The sequence below is a fragment of the Leiobunum rupestre genome, chromosome 6, assembly GCF_980474605.1.
Source record: "Leiobunum rupestre chromosome 6, qqLeiRupe1.1.hap1, whole genome shotgun sequence".
Taxonomy (NCBI): Eukaryota; Metazoa; Arthropoda; class Arachnida; order Opiliones; family Sclerosomatidae; genus Leiobunum; species Leiobunum rupestre.
In genome coordinates, this window is record NC_143389.1 from 37,235,105 (window position 1) to 37,257,700 (window position 22,596).

Here is a 22,596-nt window from a genome sequence, read left to right on the forward strand (position 1 = left end):
CCCCCACTCTCCTACCCTGTGGGAGTTGGCATCAAGCTCCCGGGGTAAAAAGGTTATTCATAAAGCCATGAGGATGTTAAGACAGAACAAGACCAAATTCGATCAGAAAACTTGGCCATGTCGTCCCGTTTGTCAAATATTGATAAAGCGGTGACCAGTCTACAGACGCATGTTCAGACGTATAAAGATGAGATTGGTGATTTAGAAAACCGACTCACTGCACCGGATAAGGCAGCCTTATTAGAGTTGAGGGCGGAGGTCCAACGACTGAATGACAAAATTACAACCAAGGCCATGATGTTGGACAATATAAATGATAAATCTGAGGCCCCCAGTCGAAATGATATCGATGACGGCGACTCACAGTTGAATATTATTGCCTTTGGTGTGACCTCAGACATATTTGACATAACTGACTCAGCGGAAAAGTGGTTCCAACAAATGCTGGGGCCAAAAGCTGATGTTTCGATTACCAAAGTAGAAAGGGAACAGGACAACTCTGAGGGAAAGGCCAGTATAACTGACTTTCAGTACGATTGAGAGTCGATCAAGAATTTTAGAGAAAGTCCGTAAGCTGAAAACCAGTCACATCTCAGAAATTTCGGAAATGACTTTCGTACTAGTATGATTATTGATGAGCAAGGTACTTCCAGTGTAGATAGTGACCACAATGCTATATTTCTTGAGCTCTCACCTCCAACTACGGCCCAACAGCCACTAAATGCGGTACAATCAACATCTGACTCAACGACACAGCCTAAGGTCTTCTGGAATTTTGACGATCCTGATGGATTAAAATTATTGAGGGATATTATGGAAAACAAGGCTAGCTCTGGTCTAAGTTCCTACGAGGATTTTACCAATGCCTTGCGAGATACAATGACCAAAACACTAACCAAAAAGAAAGCTACGGCCGAGCTTGTCGCCAGTTCATTTTGAACCTTCAGCCAATGAGAGGCCGTAGAGTGATTCCGCCAAGGAGGATAATAATCCTCTTTGGTTCCGCTACTATCGTGAGAGATAGGAGAACCACTATTTGAGCTCTGATTGGCTGAGATCTGGCTATATTCTGCCACGGCGTTTGGTCCATTTGCCAGTTACACCATGGACTGTAAATTTTAGAGGACGAGTAAAGCGTAGCCTTCCCCTGTAGAATTTTATTTTCCCCGAGCATCAATCACTGCGAACTAGAGAGAGAGAGTCCGTCAAGGTCATTTGTACCACGCATAGAGATAGACCCCCCCCCCCCCCCCGCATGTTATCTGGAAATCTGGCCAAAGAATTTAGACCCCAGGAATGGAAACTGCAGCTCTATCTAGTATAATTTAATTGTCCCTAGCCTCCAAAGGCAAACCTAGGTTGACGGGCTTATTTCCGGTTCTATTGATTCGCCTAGCCGGAAGCTCTCCCGTCAACTTGAGAGGTGAGACATTAACGGTTTTTCTTCGATTCCTGGGGTCTATATTCTTTGATCTGGCCGACCGAAAGACACGCGCTTTAGTTTTTTTTTATGACCTTGAGCGACTCCCGTCAGCCTGATCGGTGAACGGGGCGTAAAATACCTCTGGAATACCGGTCCTCTAAAATTTACAGTCCGTGGTTACACGGCAGCATTCTAGTTACCTATGAGATTTCTATGGTTATGACATACACAAATTAGTGATTATATCTATGTACCATTTTGGTTGGGAAACTAGTACAACGGTTAAGTGACATATTGCAAATTAATTTGTCCGACGAATTTGGGGAAAGAACAATATCTGTTCTTTTAAAAATTTTAGTTACTGGTATTTCAAAAAATCAAGATGGACAATTCTGTAAGTTTATATATTATCTAAATTCATTCTTTTACTTTTTACCGTTTCTATGCCTGCATTTATATATTTAGTTAATAGTTTCTGATTATTTAGCCTTGGTCTGGTCATTATGATCACTTCATCCATCGTGACGTTTTTTGCGTTGTTACAAATCCTGAATAACTGCATTCATGTCACTCCAAAATTATAGTTTATTTAATAACGTGCTAAAGTTGTGATCTAGCCAAATATTCTCTTAGTAAATGACTCAGTGTTTTAAAAATATTTTTAAAGGTAGTTTCTTTATTGTCTCTAAACTCTGTGCGACAGGTTAAACTGAAAGTTTTAATTATTGATCTAACTCGAAATAATCATATTAGCTGTAATAAATAATAATATTAATATTTTTTCAGAAGGAACATTCATTGGATCATTCTAAAAAAAGGCGTCGAAAGAAAAAGAACACTACCAACAGTCAACAGCCAGATTCTGGAGCTGCATCAAGTGATCAGGGAAAGAAAGAGACAGAAAATTTAAAAAGCAGCTCCGATTCCTGTAAAGCCAATGCTGATGTTCCTTCTACTGGTACTTCGCCTTTACAAAAGGGAATAAATACAGTCACAGATACCATCGCCAGTATTTCAACGAATGCATCTCTGAATATGTCGAATAATGGTGCTACAAGCAAAAATAAACCAGTTTTGCGAGATAAATGTACTTCAAATGAACGAAGCTTCCCTGATGTTGATAAAACTCAATCATCAAGATCCCAGCAAAATACTGTGCATGTAGCAACTCCTCTATTTCAGTGGTCTCGAAAAGAGAATAATTTAAATTTGGCTGTGGAAGAAAATCATAATAATTTAATAGTAGAAACTACCTCTCAACATTTTGATAGAAATACCAATCGCGCAGTTCAGAATAATACATCGGACTTAGTTAATAGAAACCAATGCCCTGTTACAAATAGTGTAGATAAAGAGAGTGGTGTAAAGTTTGTATCAAAGTTGTCTGGTGATAATAAAGGTGAGGTAGTACCCAATACTAATATGAAAGTGGGAGAAAAAGCTCCACCATCTCAAGGAAAAACCAAAGCTCAACTTAAAGCAGAGAGAAAAGCTGCCTTTGTAAGTTCAAAGTTCATTTTTCATTACATATCTAATGCTAAGATATATTTTTTTACTGGTAGCCTAATTTTTCTGTTTATGTTAAATAAAATATAATTATTTTTTTTAATAGGAAACTGAAAGAGCTTCTCAACTTGCTGGCAATGAGCAAGGTTAGTATTTAATTCTTGAAAATTGTTTTGTATAACTTTTCAGTTTAAAAATTTATTACACTTAATAGTAATATTTTGGGTCTGAAAAAGTACTCTAATCTTTATGATTCAAAATTTAAGAAATAATAATCAGCTAGGCTAATACCCAATGCACCACCTTAGGCCTTAAACAGGTGGCTGGGTTACAAGGAGTAGGAGGGTTATGGTGGCAAGCTGTTCATGCCACGCGAGCCAACAACTCCCTACACTAACTATTAACGTTAAGCTCAACAAGTTTTTATGGAAGGAGAAACCAAAGAGCTTGGGTGGGGGGGGGGGGGTGGAAACCCCTAGACCAGTAGGGAAAGAACTTGCAAACTCAACGCACAAGGAGTTGTTCCGAGTTTTCACTCAGTGCCACAAGCTGGGATTGAACCCAGCTCTTCTTGCGAGGCGAAAGTGCTAACCATTCCACCACCCCACCTAAAGTTACCATTCAATTGAATGATAGCTGATGTTGTTGAAATAAATTTCTTGTTCTTGAAGATAAACAAGGGAAGAGCAAAGCTGAGCTAAGAGCGGAAAGAAGAATTCTACAAGAAGCTCAAAGAGCTAAGAAAAATCCCCAAGAGCCAATGCCAACAAAAACAGACGAAAGTTTAAATGATGGTACCGGTGTAAAAAATACCAATGTCTTAAAGGAAAAGTTAACTGTAAATATTGGTCAGTTGATGCAAGCATTGCATTTAAAAAAATATTTAGCCAAATGTTTTTGTTAATTTATTTCTTTGGAAAATCAGATAAATCAGGAATATCTCAAAAAGCCAAAACTGTTTCTCTGGACAAAGTGACTAAAGTCATTCAACGAAAATTGAGGTTGTTTTCACACTTGCCTCAACATGTTTGGAGCTCTAAAACAACATCAACTCTTGGGTATGCCATTGTAACCACTTTTCATGTGACATGTCTGTGATATATCTACAATGAGACCTTTTTTTCCAGAATGTCTGGTATTAAAATTCATCCATCCGTGATAAGAGTTGGCCTTCAAATGGCCCAAGGTTTAGTTATTGGGTCAAACGCTCGTTGCGTTGCATCATTAGCTGCATTGAAAAATGTAATTCAAGACTACTCAACACCACCTCAAAAAGAATTGTCGAGGGAATTAGATGCAATCATAACTATTCATGTTGGGTTTTTGAAAAAATGCCGTCCATTGGCTGCAAGCACAGCCAATGCTGTTAAAAGATTGAAATGGGAAGTTACTCAGTTAGACAGTTCTTTCAGCGATTTAAAAGTAAGTTTTGGTTATTTTATATTATTAATATCCATATGTCTATTGCTATAAGAACTTTTTCCCATTTTAGGCTAAAACTAAATTAAATCAAGTCATTGACACTTTCATCGAGGAAGATATTCTCTTAGCCAAACAAGCCATTTCTCAGATTGCTGGGAAAAAAATTATGGACGGTGATGTCATTTTGACATACGCTTGGTAAACAGATTTAAAAAAAATTAATTTGGAGATAGTGAGTTATTAGTAAGGCTAGCTGAATAGCACTTTTAGCCTATCGAAATGAATATCGAATACCCAAACATTTTCTAATCGAATAGTAGTTTTCGAATCAAATACCAAATAGTTAGGCTTAATGAAAATACCTTATGGAATATTCATCAAATAATAGGCCCGAATGTTAGTAAAAAAAACAGCCCTAAATATTTGTTGAAAAACAGCCCTAAATATTAGTTGAAAAACAGCCCTAAATATTATTTGAAAAACAGGCCTAAATATTAGTCGAATAACAGGCCTAAATATTAGTCGAATAACAGGCCTAAATATTAGTCGAAAAACAGACCTAAAATTAGTCGAAAAACAATCCCAAATATTAGTCGAATAACAGGCCCAAATATTAGTTGATTAATAAAGGGTGTAATAGTCTAAATATTTTCAATTTAAATGTCTAAATGGTAGAACTGAATTATTTAATGACGTTATACGTGACCTTTGACGTAAATAAAAAACAAAACTATAAAAGTATCTGCTGATAGCCAACTGACCAAAGACATACATTCTTTTATATAGAATTGCCCTATAGATTATTTTATTTGAATTTTACTCAACAACCTCCAAGTGAAAGCTCCACCATAGAAATTTCTACGAGAGTAGTCGCTTCAACAGCTGACTATATAAAAGTAAAATGTAAAAGAAAACCACGACGAATGAAAGGAGAGTGTGACGCGACCATATATCTTCGAACGAGATAAGTTGCTGAGAGAATAGGCTGGTTCGTAACCTCCTTCCCCGTTTTTATTGTGGCTAAGCGCTAGCTCTGCCATATTTTTTTTGGATTTGGAAACCCTAACCAGAAAACTTAACAACCTGACCTGACTCTTGTGTCAGTCTCGGTTGAAAACCCGGGGATCCCTGACTTACCGGGTTGGGGTCCGGGTCCCTGTAGGATCACTAATTCGATCAAATACCAAAAGAGGCGTGAAACTCATATCGAGAAGTTTATTTGGTCGAATTATTTAGTTAATTTGGTTATTCACCCAGCCTTAGTTTTTAGTTTACTTTTAATTATGTTTTGCAGTTCTTCTCTTGTGAAACAAGTTCTTTACGATGCCCATGCTAGTGGAAAGAGATTCAGAGTCATTGTAGTTGATTCTAGGCCAGGATTAGAAGGTATTCTAAGGCTTCTTCATTTGTTACTATTAAATATTAGCATTAGAATTTAAAAATATTTTTGATGGGTTAGGTCAGTTACATTTAGGTGAAAATGGGTATTATGACGACGAGGAAGAAACTGGGTTTTTGCTATCGAAACCTAACCTAACCATATTATCTACATGTGTTATTTTCTTTAAGATATATTTGTGGGTTTTTTCAATTTTTGGGGAGTATTTTCGGGGGGATTATGAGTGAGGTCAGTCTGTTTCAACCATGTTGTGTTTCGTGTAACGTCAAAACAGAGAATTGCATAAATCAAAAAATCTGAAGATATGGAAACACTATTAATTATCTTTAAAAAAGGGAAATGTTTCATTATAAAACTATCTGTATGCCAAATATTTTTTTTAATAGGTGCCTGAAGCTGTTGTATAAATTGGGCAAAAAAGCATGACAAGCTTACGCCACCCGCAGCCCCCTGTCATTATTTATCTTTCGACCTTGTTTAGCACCTTTAGTTCAATGTTACAAACTTAAATGATATGTTGATTGCAAGGGAAAGCTATGAATATGTTTATACGACTCAAATTTTCTTTTCTCCATAATAATGGGGATTGAATACAAGATAGCTTCGCAAGAAATAGAGCTATCTTCACAAAATTCCCTAAATTAAGTAAAAATACTCTGCTGATGACTGTTTAACCTTTAACTCTGGTCTACAGACAGATACGGAGTGTACATATTACTTTTATTCGCAACATAACCCTATTTTTTATTTCTTTATGTTATTTAGGCTGCGAAATGTTGAGGTTTTTGGCAAATCACGGAGTTTGTTGCACTTATGTTTGGATAAATGCCGTTTCATATGTAATTAAAGAGGTATGAACGTTTCATATTATTAGAGTGCTGGCCAATATTTTTCAAATTCTGTGGAACATTTTTGAGTTTATATTTGTTTCATTTTGTAGGTGACAAAGGTTATTTTGGGATGTCATTCTCTGCAAGCTAATGGATATGTGATGTCGCGTGTTGGAAGCTCGCAAGTAGCTCTTGTCGCACATTCCAATAATGTTCCTGTTTTAGTTTGCTGCGAAACGTACAAGTTTTGTGAAAGAGTTCACACTGATTCGTTCATATGTAATGAATTAGGTAAGATATTTATTTTTCCTTTAAATTTATTAGACCCGCTGTAAACAATGGAACTCTATGGTAGAGTCTAACCCTATCTAGAAAAACTTAAGTAATAAAAATTCAATATTTTACGTTCAATAGGGGATCCCGAAAAGTTGGTTACTAGTACACCATCTCGCAAGTCTTGTCTGGGAAATTGGAAAGACATTTCTTCATTGAGCGTTGTTAGCTTGACTTACGATGTTATGCCTGCGCATTTAGTGACATCAGTAATCACTGAGCTGGAAATGTTGCCTTGTACTTCGGTTCCTGTGGTGTTAAGAGTTAAACACGTTACGACTCACGAAATTAATGAAAAGCAACGAATTGTCCGTGGATAATGTTGTGAAAATAACATGGTATGTTCCAATTTCATAAGTTGTTATTTTGTAGGAATTATAGTTCTGGATCAGTACATTATACAAAAAAGGCTTGTTGAAAAACTAATATTTGTAAGCTCTAATAAAATGTTTCTTCCATATGCTTAAGTATGGCCCTACAATTATTTATTACTCGTGTTTCATGTGTTTTCACTGAGAAAAATGGGTCACAATACTTTGGGTGGAGTCTAATTATAATGACAATTGAAATTATCCACAAACTTAAGTCGATAGATTTTTTTTTTTAGTTGATTGTAACGTGTGGGACAATTCAGTCCTCTCGTCCATTTGAATAATCAGGGCGAGATATGTGTAAAGGTCACGCCAATGGGGGGATACGTGGGGACAGGGGTGAGGACACCCGTGGCGGAAGTATTCCGACCACCCGTTGGGGGATTGGTGGTCTTCCTCAAACGGCCATCCACAAACTCTGCCTCCCAGACGCTTGGGATTACAGGAGTACGCCACTACTCCCGGCTAAGTCGATACATGCTGGCTAAACTTTTCGGAATTGATAAGTTAAGGGATTGTGCTGGTTAAGCTTTTCATGCAGTTAATCATGTTCTAATCCATTTAATAATTTTAATTATGATTTGGGTTTCAAGCCGAGCTTTAAAATTTTATCGAGCTTTTAGGCTTAGATTAAAAAGTGGTTTCAAGTACTGGAATAATTAGCCACTGGGCTGTATTTCATCAGAACTTGTACTTTCATCAGATGAGGAATCATTTAAACTAGAATCTTCACTTTCATCACTAGGCGCTACTATTTTTTCATTAAAAGAATATTTACTTCCAGAGCTACTTTTACGTTTCTTTGAAGCCATATTTGTGAAGTTTAAATTAATAACTGGCCATACAAGGGATTACAATAAAAAAATTGTTGACTGATGAACCACCAAACAACTGACAAAAAACAGCTAGGGTACCCTACGTTATGTAACTTAAGGTTTTGGTTTCATTTTCTGTATTTAAAATCAGTGAGCAATCAGAAACCACTAGATTTTGTACCTCACCCAATAAGAGATCTTACGGTGGTACCAAAGGGAATTTTTTAGTAGCTTTTCCCGCCATTTTTAAGTAGTGCCTTGATATGAGTAATAGTTTCGAGTACTCGAAAGATAAGCCTAGGCCTCGATTTGAGGCTCAAACAATTTGAGTTTTTCAACTAAAAAAAAATAATTACTGCCTGTACAAACTAGGTGTCAGTTTTATTAATAAAATGTTTTTTCAAAAAAATTTACCCTTTCTGATACTATATATTTTTCCTACATTTTGAACATAACTACAATATACATTCACGAAATTGAAATTTTATTGAGCGGTACCCACTCAATTTTTCCGTTAATTGTAATTTGATTCGTTGACGTTGACTCCAAATTTGAAATCTGAAAAATTTTCTATAATTAGTAAATTTTTCAGATTAGCATTTGATTTTTTCTCCATCTACAGATAGACAATGTAATTGGTTTCTCTAGATTAGTCGTATCATACTGCTATGGAGATTGAAACGACAAGACCAAACTGTAGATGTGATTCATTTGAAATTCTATACTAATGTTGCTTTAAAGATTAGGTTCGGAAGGCATTTAATGTTTAAGAGAGAATGTAGCCCATTAATTATATCTCTAGTTTTTAATTTTGTTGTGGGAAATGTGATAAATATTGGCTAAATTTGTTGTATTAAAATTCAATTACCTGAGCTCTGATGTAATGAACGAGCCTTTCAATATCACATGCTTTGTCACATTGGTAACAAAAAAATGTGCGCCACACAGCACCAGCCAGGGTTCTGTCATCAGACAGAAGGCCCTAAATATAATATATAAATTATATTCTTCATTATGGTAAAATATGAGTCAACCGAGAGATTTGAGAAAAACCGAAATTCAATCAGCTAGTAGCTCAGTTCAAAATGTCAAATTTTACCTCATCATAAGAAAACAGAGCTCCTTGATAATGTTCTAAGAGTTGATTTACCCCTTCTTTCTTGACACTGGCTGAAATTTCCTAGTAGAACATACATTTTTAAACAAATGATTCAATAAAAACTACTATTCAGGGGTAGAATAAAAAATATACACCCCAAGTTTTTTTAATCTGAACTCCACATCTTTCCATAAGGCATCCATCATTCTGTTTCTCATGAAACGACCCCCATCACCTTCCTTAGCCAAACGCACTTGGCACATCCTTTTATCCAAAAATACTTTGATTTTTATGCAGAAGTTTTATTAGTTACTGATGTCGTACAAAGTTTGACTCACCAAATATGTAACTCGGTTACAAGAAACCATGAAAAAAATGTATCTGGTAGATTAAACTCTATAATTTAAAAACACAAATACATCATGTGAAGTAATAAAGCTATATAGCACAAGGGTGGAGATTAATATTAACTTCCATCTCACCTTTAAAAAATTGTATAGTATCAACTGAATCAGTGCAGTCAGAGTAAAGTAAATATGAAGCTCTAAGCATTTTCTACAAGTAAAAATTAAATTTCAAAGAAAATTCTAGTCACTGGCATTAAAATTTAATTTAAACCACTATCATGACCCTTTAACTACCACCTAAGACATTAACTTTCGAACTCAAGCCAGGTATATTTTTTTATCCTATATTGGCATATTTACAACATACTGAAAGATTTACTAAATATATTCTACCATTTTAACTGAATCTCAAAAGTTATAGCTAGATGAATTTTTAACTGCAGTAAAAGGTAAATTCAAAGGCATATGTTTTAGCTTCTAAAAATTAAAGCGCATTCTGCTACCATACAAAAAATTAGAGATATTTTCAACACAAATATTTAACTTCTAACATTATGTATACCATTATTTTACCACGTACGTGAAAACTAAGGACTCCATGAATTTAATTGTTATTATTTTAAAGTACATTCCACTATTATACTAACTTGTTTTGTGAAGAGGGTCCATTTTAATTTATCTTTGGCTCTTCCTAGGTAACCCATAGAGGGATTGTGTATTGCCTTTATTGGAAGCTTAAAATGAAATGAGAAAGTGTTCAATTTGTTTAAATTATTAGTAAAATTATTTAAGTGGCAGGCATTATCACATGTCTAAATTCCTTAATGTGATAACTAATAGCAGAAGTATATAAGATTTCCAATCGGATTGGTGTAAATCTAGAGTGTAAGAACAAGTGTGCATCTAAACGTAGGATGACAATTTACTACTCTAATCACTACCCAATTAGTGGCAGAGCACAAACCCAAGTGCAACCTGAAATGTATGATTGTTTGAACATTTTGTCCAAAATCCTGTGCTGCTGTGCTGAACTATATAAAATGTAAAAATTATCCAGCACAGGGATATTTTGGTTAATTTATTTATACAAATGCTCCATAAGCCACAGAATGGGCTTTTCTTAGAGCATTGAGGGAATGAGTAACAAACAGAAGTAAAAAAAAAAATTCATAGTGTGATATTTCCTATAGAATTGTTATGTCTTCTGCACTAATTTGTAAGATCAGAGTTAGGTTGCAAAGGTACATATTTCAATTGAATAATAGTAGCAATATTGTTAGCTAAACACTTCTTCCTAAGATATATACTTCTGCTAATAGCAAATGGTATATATATCAACCATTTTAACTCAAAATAAAAACACATTATTATAATAATATAAAACTTTTTATTTTTCTATATTAATTTTTATAATAAAATGAATAAAGTTTGGCGGTTTTTATTTGGGTGCTTCAGAAACTCACCAATGCATGTGGTAGTAAAGATATATTTCTAATTAGGTTCCTGTTTCTTCGGGTCTCTTTACTGAAAGCACTACTTGTCAAAAGAGGCACTGACAAAAGAAAACGAACTTAAGGAAGCCATCAAAGGGTAAAATAAAAAAATGTGTACATATGCCTTTGAGGTTAACAAAAGGCTTACAATAAAATAAAGAGACTTTATTCTTTTTATTTCAGTTCTGATTAATTAACTAGGTTATGGTGGGTGAAAAGAACACTTTAAAGGGGCAAGAATTCCTTGAGAGTTATCTTTAAAACGGTTTACCATTAACATATCGTTATTTATAAATTACATTAGTACAAAATTATGATAATAGCTGTATACGTACAAACTTTAGTTCTAAATTGGCATTGGAAACATTTTAATATCATTTTCAGAAGTTTTTATAGAACTGGAAATGTAAAGCTGCACTATTATATAATTGTAAATGTTTTTAAGCAGACAACAAAACTATTCACATTTCACAATCACAAGTAAGATTTCATGCTACAAAAAGGGTCTGAAATAAGATGGAAGTCGGTAAAAAATATACAGTGATAATTTAGTTTAAATAAAGATTTCATTTTGTTGGACATTTGATACAAGATTCTATGTCACGTTGAGCAACGGTCTCAACGCAAATATATATTTTCAGAAAACAGTTCCCTCTCAGTTGAGTCTTCACGTCGTCCGTACCTATTTGGTTCCTTGTCTCAAAACTTGTTTCCTATAGAATCCTATTTTACTATTATTTTTTTATCACGAAAAGTCTCTTTTTCTCCTAATTAACCTTTCCAGTTTACATAGAGCCTCATAGCGGCCAACGAGAGAAACTCATAAACTGCTGGATTTCTGTCTGCTAAGCAGACTGCTTTTGATTTATCGCCTACTTTTCAAACGAAAATCGAGCTTCAGTTTTTGAAAAATTATGATCGTCACGTTTTCTTACGTATATTTGCTAACAATATTTTAGTTGCAAAATTAGACGAAAATATGAGCTCAGGCCCCAAAAGCTTTTCTTGTTTCATGAGTCCTATTTCATGTCTCATTTTTACTGTTCATCAAAACTAAACTGTCAAAACTAAACTGATTACGGTAACGGCGGTTTCTACGCATTGTTTACGGCATACCACCACTACTCTCTGATTTTTATGTCTTTTAAGAGTTATTAAAAAGGTAAAGCAACGCATTTGTGTTCAAATTAGTTTTGTCATAGTCCTAATATCTCCTATTTGATATAATTCGTAGAAAAATGACGTCGCCAATGCAGCAACCCTATGGCAGCCAACCAAGGCTATCACATCCACCTCAATACCAGGTTCAGTTGCCTCCACCACAAAATACCATGGGTTCTATGGGTGGTGGTCATGCATCAGGAATAGGTGTTCCAGGATCTTTGGAAAGTCAATCTGCAATGGGAATGGTAGATAGCTCTTTAAACTCCGGAAATGCCGGTCTTGGGAATGTATCACAAAATCAAGCTCAACCTATGCAACCACAAAGAGATTTCAATACAGCTTTACTTTGTCGAATTGGTCAAGAAACTGTGCAAGATATTGTCGCCAAAACAACTGAATTGTTTCAGATGTTGAAAGGATTGCAGGTATTTAATCTAATTTAAATTACTTTTCGGGTTTTTATCTAAAGCTCATATGGGGACCCTGGTTATGAAAACATAAGACTAGTGGCTTTTTCCCTAACTCTGACTACTGGTACCAATTTGTTGTTTTGTTCTAGGTTCAATGTGAGGAGGAGACAATGTTTCTTGTTAAAAACAAAAACCTAGATAATTCTCTAGCTTTGATATTTTGAAATTTTTTCAGAAATTTAGAAGAATTGCATTGAATAAACTTTTGGTATCGCTTACTATAGTAACATTTCTTTATGGCGAACCGGGCTGGGGGGCGCCTGTCCGGCCCAACCCCATTCTTTACAATCATCATGGGTGCATATATAAACCTCACCTACTATATCTCCTTAAGTATTAATTTCCAAAAATAATTTAAACGGCAATAGATTCCTTGGAAAAAATGCTATAATATAGTACAATCAAAACAAATAGCCAATAGAGTGTTGTCGTCTGATACGATTTTGAAAACTTGTAACGTCACATATGTAGTGTTAATAGTGGCCGCCATGACAGTGACTGTTTTTTATCAATAGGCAAATTACGATGGTGACGTCGCAGGGTTTCACATGACAACACTCCATTGTTTTAGCAACACTACCCTCACCTTGCTTTGAGATTTTCTTACCCCATACCTGACCCCGATCTACGCCACCACCTTAACAACTTATGTTTGCTCCATGACTTTTTCCACAATAATCTTCCATTAAACTTCTCTGGTTTTTTTACCTGCGCCAGCTCTCAAACTTGGGGACATTCCCTCAGATTATCAAAACCATGTGTCCGTACCCAACGCCAAAATCACTTCTCCTATACCGTAATATCTTACTGGAACGCCCTCCCCCATGATCTAGTTACTATACCTATTTATTCTAATACCATGGTTTTTTTCCCTGATTTAGTGTCATTGGTTATTGTTTCCTTATGTTTATGTATGTATGTATTAATTTTTTTTAGGCTTATTGAGTAGTTTTATCTCAATAAATAAATAAACACAAATTCTCAACTTAAGCCTAATGGGGAGAAGTTAGACGCAAGATTAAAAATCTTAAAATAGACTTAATAACATGAAGTCTTTAAAATTTATAAATAATTGAACAGATTTCATAGTTTTTATAATCTATAATTCTATATAGTATTTAGTGGTCCAGTTGAACTACAAGGGGTACTGTTCCATTCAATAATTGTTTTAAATGATTGATAATAAATTTAATGTTGTTGTAAATCTTGAATTGTTACAGCTCCCAAATGGAACGGCTCAAAGCTTGTCAGGTCAAGAGGAGAGAAAATCTAAATGCCAAGAAAGTCTTAAAAGTATTGGTGCTCTTTTTAAGCGATTAAGAAGGATATATGAAAAATGCAATGAAAATTGTTCAGGAATAGAATACTGCAGGCCAACTCACATTGAGGTAAAATAAACTTTTATCATTTCGTTGAGTGACAATATATCTTTCCCTGGTTCGCATGCCCATATACAGATAGATATTATTAGAAGTATATAATTACTCTTACAAGAGAAGTATTCAGGTACCTATACAGGCTCCCATTTATTTCAAAAAAATGTTGTAGGGCATTAATTTTCTCATATTATTTCATCGACAAAATATGGCTTATCAATAGCTAAATATCCCTATGCTGTGTAGTTTTTATATTTTACATTTGAAAGCGAATTAACAAAGTTTTGATTTGTAATGCCGTGTATATCTCAGCAATCTGACAGGAAATTGGGACCTAATGGTATCTGCGTCAAACGTGTGAAGGTACATGTTTCGTTTTAATGGCTGAGATGAATACTTCTCTTGTAAGAGATATAGTATATACTTCTGGTATTATATAAATTTTTAGAATTAAATTAGTTACTCATATACAAAGCTAGAACATTACTAGGGTGTAGTTGAATCTGTGATACTATGAGTGAGACTCATTGAGTTTTATTATTCTTTTATGGTATAGAATTTAAAGTGACTAAAATTAACAGCAGTTATTGAATATGGGGTGTACGTTGCATGCTACAAAAAAAAGATCTGTTACCAACCAACACTAAAAATCAGACAAATTAGAATAGCTATCATATTTTGAACTCTTTAATTACTAATAGCGTTTTCCATTTGATTGCTCAAGATTCGCTCTGTCTCTGACGTCATAGATCTCGCCTTAAACGACTAGAGTAAAACCGCAAATGGAACATTCCATGAACATATTCCCGCGCTTTGTTGTGTTTCATCTGCTAGTAATTTGAATTTTCGCGTCTTGGTCTGCCATTTTGCCAAAAAATCTAAAAGGAACGCGCGAAAATTTGCTCCGATCTCGATCTCGATCCGTTGATCTGTCGAAATCGGCAGATCGGTTTTGGGCGATCTCAGAGCACCTGAGAGCGCGAAATTGAACACGCGAAACTTGATCGGAGCAGATTTGAGCACGCTAATGGAGCATAAAATGTTAATCAGAGCGATCTAGAGTGCTCGAGAGCAGACAAATGGAAAACGCTATAACTTACTAACAAATTTTTTTTTCAAGCTCCAAGTTTTTTTTTTTAGAGCAAACTTATGGTGTTGGTCAAAAACCTTAGACACCAAATCAAGCTCCAAGTTGACTAGTAGAGCTTGTTCGCTACACTTTTTGGCCAGTAAATAAACTAAAAAGTAACCATAGGCTGAAATAAATTCATTATTGAACCAGCTCTTAAGTCAACCTGTGAGTTTATTTTCAGTTTTTGATTTGAGTGATTTTCACCCTTTCTTAAAAGACAGCTTCCTTTTTATCAATGAAATTATGAGGGTAGAAAATGGACTTGTTGACATTCAGTAACTGACCGATTTCAAAATTACGTTTTTGCGCACAACACTACCTTTACATCATAAGGTATAGCAGGCGTATTTACGTGCTTTTAAACCCTAACATGGCATTGTATTTTCACGCGAATTTTAGGATCCACCAATTACACCTCAAAGCGAGGATAGAAAATATTTTAGTGGTTTTTATTATATTTTGGGTGTTTTGAGTTCTGGTGCTAGAAGGAAGTGAAGGGAATGATGTTAAATTTGTTTTTGGTAACAGTATTGTAACTTGGACTAATTAACACGGGGACATTTTGCTTCCACGGAATTTTTCCAGCAAGAGTGCGACACGGTTATTCTTATTCCTCTATTGGGGCGTAACAGCCACTGTGCAAGTGCGTAGGTATCACGCAGCGGCCATGCTTAAAATTTTGAATAGCTATTAAAGATATTACGATATAACAGGATCGCTCAATGTGATACTTTCACGCTTGCGCAGAGTGAGTAGCATATTTTTTCGCTAGTAGAGGGATGACCCTAACAAGTAAGTGTGGCTTACGTTTTTGGGAAGTCAAAAAGTCCCTGCGTTAATTAGTTCAAGATAGTAATAAGAAAAATACACATTGTATAGAGTCTTGTTCCAATGAAAGATGAAATGGATAATAAACAAGAAGACAAAAAAGTATCAGATAATGTCAAATACCTAACAGACGAGCATAGAGATCTTGTTGAAGTAAGTTACTTTTTACTGGTAAAAAGATTTTTGTTTTGGGGCTTAGGTTTACTCTGAGACAGTTTTTTTAAATGGCAAAAGCCAGGTTCTAGTATATTTCTAACCAGCCCACAAACACATATATATTATAAGCCTTAAATTAAAACTGGTTGAGGCTAAAAGATAATAATTAATGTAGGGAGCTGTTGGCACAAAGGGCTTTCCATCTAGGTAATATAACTTGGCCACCTGGAATAATAGCATTAAAAGTTGCTACCTGATTGTTACGTAGTATGGTTGATGCCTTGGGTTTTAGCCTAGCTCATTATTATTATTATTATTATTATTAATAAGATAAAAGAAGCGCCACACTTACAAAAAGTTTGTTGGTGGTTATTTATGATTTTGTTAAATCTTGGCGGTTAAGTCGACTTTTGATGTAACTTGAAAATTCCTAAAAGGGAAAGTTAAAATGAAAATATTTTTGGCAACTATGGAAAAAATTGTCTGATTTAACATGATATTTACAAATTTACATGAATTTACTAAAAAAAAATAAATAAAAATTAACCAATCTATATATTTTGCTTTTTAGTTGCCAATTTTTAATAAGTCCGGTGCAACTTTTCTTTTCGAAATTTTCGATTTGAATGAAGGTCCACTTAATTCCTGAGTTTGAAAAAAATCTGAGGTAACAGTTTCTTTGAAAGCTAGTTTTTCAAATGAAAATGATTATTTTCCCAAGGCAGTGGTTGATAACCTTATTATAGGCAATAACAAACATTTAAAACCTATGAATTTAGTTTATGAATGCTAGATATTTAACAGTGGAAAGAATTATTTTTGGTTTTATGGAATAGTATATAAAAATATTTTGAGCTGAAGTACATGACCGTGCCTGAATAAGTACTAGAGCCGTGGGAATTTTAAATGGTAAAATATAATGTAACCCTATCTCCACATTTTATGAAGAAAAATATCATTGCCATGAGCTAAAGTTTTTTTGTTCAATTTATGCAGTAATATTTACCCTCAAATTTGTCATATCAGTAAATCACATCACATTCACAATAAATTTTTACAGTTTTATCTTAGAAGCACACTGCTACTAAAAATCAATAATTTTATGATAAGTTTATAACTCCAAAAATATTTTGCACAGACTCTTGGGTATGTGTATCAACTGTTGCATATTGAAACCTCTTTAATTTGTCAATTTTTTTATCCTCAAATACTGATATTTTGGGTGCATAAATTCCGCAATAGCAGATACTTAATTTTGACTTTGAATGGCTGTATTTTGTGATAGTTCTGAATTTTTTTCGTAGTTTTAATGTTTTTAACGAAGCTGGATATGAAAACCCCAAATGTTCAGTCTTTATATTTTTATTTAATATTCAGTTAAAAAGATGTCAAAGTTGCTTTACGCTAAATCTGAAATATAAAGAAATATTCAGGAGCATGTGGTTTTCTTGAAGCGGTTTAATAGCTATTAAAACCGAAGCAAGACATTTCAAAAATTTAGTGCACTCCATAATATTTCTTTGTAGTTCAGATTTATTATTTATTAATTCAACATGGTCAACGTTTTGGTTAGTATTTTATCAAAACAATTAAAGGCTGAACGTGGGTGGTTTTCATATGAAATATTAAGTAACGACCAAAAAAAAGAATTATTTAGTAAAAGCTAAATATTAAGTTATTCAAAGAAAAGGTTATTTTAATTTTGTTCTTATGCATACCACTCAAAAATATTAAATTTAGAGTATTTGAAACAACATTTCATTGGAATTAGATACGTTAATGATCTATATGCATAAGAGATAATCTGTACGAAAAATTTAATTAACTGGAAATGTTTAACAAAGCTAGTGCATTCTTGCTATAAAGTGCATTAATAACAGCTAAGAAAGGTACTAAACACATTATTTAATTGTATTTAAATATTAGCTTTCACATTGATGGTCATTGTATATACTAATTCAATCACAATATTTACATACATTTTGTATTGATTGTCCGGTCCTTAATGTCTCTGTTTCTGACATTTTGAAGGGAAATTAAATTTTGTAGAATGATTAAGATTAGTTACTGTGGCGATTGAAAGGCTACCGGATAGCAAAATTTGTCTGGAAAAGCTTTATACACTTTATATGTGAAAATAAAGTTGCCTACAGTGGCGTAGCTGATAACTCAACCCCCCCCTCGCTAAAATCAGAATGGATTCCCTCCTTTTCAATTTCTTTCTGGTGAGTAAGGCCACCCAAAGCTCTGACCATTAGCTACGCCACTGGTTGCCTAACCGAGTTGTAAGTACGTTACTTGGGAAAAATATGCACCATTTTTCTTAAAGGAATATAAATATTCGCTAGTTAATAAGCTTGCCGGTATTAGTGATATCATAAATCATCGTCAAAATATTTTAATTAACATCTCATTATATATGATAAAGAGCTGCTTTTTGAATCAGTCATTGACATCTGATGTTGAGTAGATCTATGTTGCCAATTTTTTTGTGTTTTGATGCTTTTGGGTTTGGTAAAAATTGTAATAATAACTGTTGATATATACAAATTATTAAATTGGATAAGCAATTTCTGAAAGAAGGAGAATAGAGCACGAGTTAAAGAGAAAATGAAATGAAATGAAAAGAAATTTACAAAATCCACCAGACAGCAGAAGTTTATGCGAGAAGCCTTGAACAAGTTACAAAATGTCAACTGAAATTGGCCAGCGTATCAAATGTTCTTGCAAGAAGTATTGCGGAGAAGGTTATTGTAAATTTTAATGTTATTATTATAGTTCAATTATTTATAAGAAGAAGGTCATGGACTATCAAAATAAAAGAATGAAAAGAAACTGGGTGTTGAAAGTCCCAGGTTACAGAGAGCTTTCAACCTTGAAGGGCCTTTATGAATATTATTTTAATTAGAAGCAAAATTAAATGATTTATGATACTAATAATATGAGCAAGCTTGTATAAAAAAAAGTATTTATAAGGTGGTGCATGCATTTTTGTTAATAGATGTGAAAGGGTTTCATTGACCTGTTACTCAATCATGAGTGGTTTCAGGGAAAACCATTGGTCTGTTCTTGAGTGGTTGCAAGGCCTTCACATTGCTTTTGTTTACCTCTCGAGTGTCTGGAAGGCTTACCTATTCTTAGTATTTCTTAACATGCATGAGGCCTTTCTTGTGTATGTATCTAATGTTGCTAAGGAGCAAGCTACGGTGGAGTGTCAGCTTTAACAACTTTTTCCCCAGAGATGGCCAAATAAGATAAAGTAAAAGTTTGACATTTTTAAAAAATTTCTTAACTTTGTGAATTTGGAAAACGAGTTGGTGAATGAAATTTTCCACATCCTTAAAAACCTTACTCAATTGTTAGTCCTTGCACATTTATTGTAGAGGACATTCAGCTGGCTTAGACACTCGGGTGATTGCAGATGTTGAATGTTAAATGTTTGTTATTTAACCTGTACTAAATTCTTCTTTATACAGGATAGTTCAGTATTTTTCGTGAAAGTCTCTTCTATGGAATATAGCATCCATTCTGTTATTCCTGCTTCAAGTATGATGTCTGCGCCTTATCCTATCCTTTCATCTGCAGCTGCAGATCGTATAGGATTTTCACATCCTTATCCGCAACTTTCAATGGAAGAAGTGAACACCTTTTACAAGTGTTGGCCAGATTTTCCACCATATCTACTATTAGGAGCTGTAGGACCTCTTCGTATAACTCATCAAAGACAGGGAACCCCTTTTTTAATTAAGAAAGCTGTTGTTGTTGAGGACAAGAGACCCAAACTAGTAATGGACTCTGCAGCTATGAGAAATTATCATGTAGCTACCTGTCCATGTATTCCGTGTTCAATAGAAATGCTAAATGCTTTGTCAAAACCGGACAAATCCTCCTCTGAACTTAAAGATACAGATAGTGATAATGAAGACTTCAATCGTGAACAATCTAAAAAACTTAATCTTAAAATATCACTCTCAGAGTTAAATTTGCAGTTGAAACAATTCAAAGCCAGTAAATTGAAACAAAAATCAGACTTTCCTGAAGAAAACAATATGCAGCTTGAAAACAATAATTTGCAAGTGGAAAACCTTAGTTCAGATGGGACATCCATGCCCCTACAGATAACAAGGTCAGACTACAAAGCAACTGCATCAGAGTATCAGTCTGGGTATCAAGCGACAGGCTCAGAGTATCGATCTGCGTATCAAGCAACAGGCTCTGGGTATCAGTCAGAGTATCAAGCAACAGGCTCTGGGTATCAGTCAGAGTATCAAGAAACAGGCTCAGGGTATCAGTCAGAGTATCAAGAAACAGCATCTCGGTACGATATAACAAGATCTAGTTATCAAGCTACAGGATCTGGGTATCAGGAAGGAACTAGGTCGCAATATCAACCTCCAAACCTTGGGTATCAACTGTCAGACCCTGGTTTTGGAAGTGGAATGTACCGCTTTCAAGGAGGAACCACTGAGTTTCCACAACAAAGTGCTATTTTTCAGAATTATAGTTCATATCAACAAAAAATGAACCCTCAATTTTTTTACCCAATAAATCACCAAATTCTTCAGGCAAACGCGAACTTTACGTATCAACAGCAAAAGCCACCACAATTACACCGGCCAAACTTAAAACTTATAGAACCTAATGAGAGTGGAGCTCAAGAAATTCCTAAATCTAATCTTGTACAAATCTCGCAACTTCAACAACATAACCCTGCAAAGAAAACTAATCCAAAGAACAATCCAAAAAAGCTGTCAAAACAAAATCTTTCAGCTATTAATACAACAATTATGCCAACAGCTTCAGTGCAACAAAATCAAGAACCTAATAGTTTACTACCCACTCCCATTAATGTTTCAATGCAAGATGTGAAAAAACATGCAGCAAAAGCTAAGATCAGATGCCGAAAATGTCTTGGCTTGGGTCATTTAGCAAAAAATTGCACTGTTCCGGTTTCTCGCCGCAGGGGAAAGAGGAAAAAAAAGAAGAAGAATCTAGTGCCTCATCCTGAACCTTCAAATACCAAAAAGCATGTAGCTTGACTTTGTTAATTAATTGGTTGTTATTATTCATATAATACTTTTTAATGTCTTTGAATACCAAATTGTTTATTTCACAGGCCCTTTTTTAATTGTGGTTGTGAACTTAACATTGAAATAATTTAATAGAATGTTTTGAGAAACAGTTTTTATTCATGTAAATATTTATTTGTATTTTGGCCAACTTTGTGTTTGAAATAGTTTTGTCATGCCAAATTGTCACTAGAAGTTATGTAAACACCTAATATCAAAAGTGACAATACCAATAGTTTGTCACTCCCTAAAACAATGTAAGGATTTATTGAATGATGTTATCAAGCTAGAGCACATAGAATAGTAGAGAGGGAGGATTATGTACCCACTTTGGTCTCTTCTTAGGTCTAATGCATTATGGGAGCAGACTTTCTGTTGAGTGCCTGAAAATGAATAAATTCACAAGCCTTTTCCAGTGCCACCTAAGTTCACTTAGCTCTAACCAGGTAACAGTACCTTTCAACTAGCATTCCTTTCTAACTTTAGGAATAACAATCATTTCAAAACACTGTTGGTAATTGTCACTTTTGCTAATAAAAAATAATAAAATATTTTGTGTGGTTATTTTTATTTTAACTTAATATCCAAAAAGTGATGATTGTAATAGAGAACAAAAACTCTCCATATAATATTTTCCATTAAAATGCTAACAAAATCTCATTATTTCATAATTATCTATCTATGGTATAGTAATTCAGCTTTGGAATTTTATGTAATGTAACTGTCACACAGGCTTTTTAGCTATGTTATACAGTTACAAGGATATACTTATAAAAATAAATTTAAGGTTAAAGTAAAATATTCCAGAAATCAATTTCTATTATACCTTAAACATAAGATTAGGTTTGGGGGTTATCAACCACTGCTAAAAAAACTATTTGCCCAAAGTGTTGTTTATTAAGGCACCATGACAAATATTTTGAAGATATATGCTATGATTTATCTTACTCATTTTGTTACTCACATAAATTGTATTTTTGCCCATCATCATAACATTTTTTCTTACTTCAATGGGTATGAGTGACTGTGGGCATTTTATATTAATAATTATGGCTTTTGTTTTTTAAAATAGAATGTCACAGTTCATTGGGGTAAAAAAATAAGTTATTTCCGTGTTGAATTTAATGAAATTTTTTTTTTCAGCAAGTTGTATTAAAAAACCGCCAGTTGAAAGAAGTTATTGATTTTTTACGAACTATTATATGGGATATAAACACAATGTTAGCAATGAGGAAAATGTAAAAAATTGTATTTTGTTGTGTGTAATTAAAAATATTTTTCACATATTCAATTTATTTGAGATATATACTCCATGTGCCTGAACATCTTTCAGTAAAGTCAACATTGATAACGACAATGTCCA

General features: G+C 34.2%; 3 protein-coding genes across 4 annotated transcripts; 2 read left to right on the forward strand and 1 right to left on the reverse strand.

The window, feature by feature from the left end:
• The first annotated feature begins 1,709 nt into the window (after positions 1–1,709).
• Positions 1,710–7,380, forward strand: eIF2Bdelta (eukaryotic translation initiation factor 2B subunit delta). Its single transcript, XM_090178190.1, has 11 exons — positions 1,710–1,817; positions 2,210–2,923; positions 3,036–3,075; positions 3,601–3,777; positions 3,855–3,987; positions 4,057–4,351; positions 4,422–4,549; positions 5,646–5,737; positions 6,516–6,601; positions 6,691–6,871; positions 6,995–7,380. Exons 1-11 carry the CDS (start codon positions 1,806–1,808, stop codon positions 7,231–7,233), a joined length of 2,097 nt encoding a protein of 698 aa, XP_090034316.1. The 5' UTR covers positions 1,710–1,805; the 3' UTR covers positions 7,234–7,380.
• Positions 7,381–8,518: 1,138 nt separating this feature from the next.
• Uqcc1 (Ubiquinol-cytochrome c reductase complex assembly factor 1) lies at positions 8,519–11,463 on the reverse strand. 2 transcript variants are annotated; one of them, XM_090178356.1, is made up of 9 exons: positions 11,374–11,463; positions 11,009–11,097; positions 10,193–10,279; positions 9,681–9,753; positions 9,537–9,594; positions 9,354–9,462; positions 9,199–9,279; positions 8,968–9,081; positions 8,519–8,657 (listed from the first exon to the last, which is right to left on the reverse strand). In XM_090178356.1, exons 1-9 carry the CDS (start codon positions 11,414–11,416, stop codon positions 8,568–8,570), a joined length of 744 nt encoding a protein of 247 aa, XP_090034482.1. In that variant the 5' UTR covers positions 11,417–11,463; the 3' UTR covers positions 8,519–8,567. The 2 variants fall into 2 exon arrangements, with proteins under 2 accessions (XP_090034482.1, XP_090034483.1); XM_090178357.1 differs by lacking the exon at positions 11,374–11,463 and adding an exon at positions 11,203–11,224.
• Positions 11,464–11,840: 377 nt separating this feature from the next.
• Positions 11,841–21,787, forward strand: MED30 (Mediator complex subunit 30). The gene is made up of 5 exons (XM_090178165.1): positions 11,841–12,200; positions 12,273–12,627; positions 13,893–14,060; positions 16,060–16,161; positions 19,641–21,787. Exons 2-5 carry the CDS (start codon positions 12,277–12,279, stop codon positions 21,201–21,203), a joined length of 2,184 nt encoding a protein of 727 aa, XP_090034291.1. The 5' UTR covers positions 11,841–12,200; positions 12,273–12,276; the 3' UTR covers positions 21,204–21,787.
• Positions 21,788–22,596: the final 809 nt, after the last annotated feature.

What these genes read in the sequence shown, in the direction of transcription:
- eIF2Bdelta (XM_090178190.1), top strand. An exon ending in ACTTGCTGGCAATGAGCAAG is followed by an intron (nt 3,076 to 3,600) that starts GTTAGTATTTAA and finishes TTGTTCTTGAAG; the next exon opens with ATAAACAAGGGAAGAGCAAA. An exon ending in TTTCATATGTAATTAAAGAG is followed by an intron (nt 6,602 to 6,690) that starts GTATGAACGTTT and finishes TTCATTTTGTAG; the next exon opens with GTGACAAAGGTTATTTTGGG.
- Uqcc1 (XM_090178356.1), bottom strand. Translation starts at nt 11,416, where the DNA reads ATGATATTAAAATGTTTCCAATGCCAATTTAGAACTAAAGTTT. An exon ending in CTTTACTACCACATGCATTG is followed by an intron (nt 10,280 to 11,008) that starts GTGAGTTTCTGA and finishes TTTCATTTTAAG; the next exon opens with CTTCCAATAAAGGCAATACA. An exon ending in TTCATTACATCAGAGCTCAG is followed by an intron (nt 8,658 to 8,967) that starts GTAATTGAATTT and finishes AAAATTTTTCAG; the next exon opens with ATTTCAAATTTGGAGTCAAC.
- MED30 (XM_090178165.1), top strand. Translation starts at nt 12,277, where the DNA reads ATGACGTCGCCAATGCAGCAACCCTATGGCAGCCAACCAAGGCTATCA. An exon ending in AGATGTTGAAAGGATTGCAG is followed by an intron (nt 12,628 to 13,892) that starts GTATTTAATCTA and finishes GAATTGTTACAG; the next exon opens with CTCCCAAATGGAACGGCTCA. An exon ending in AGCATAGAGATCTTGTTGAA is followed by an intron (nt 16,162 to 19,640) that starts GTAAGTTACTTT and finishes TTCTTTATACAG; the next exon opens with GATAGTTCAGTATTTTTCGT.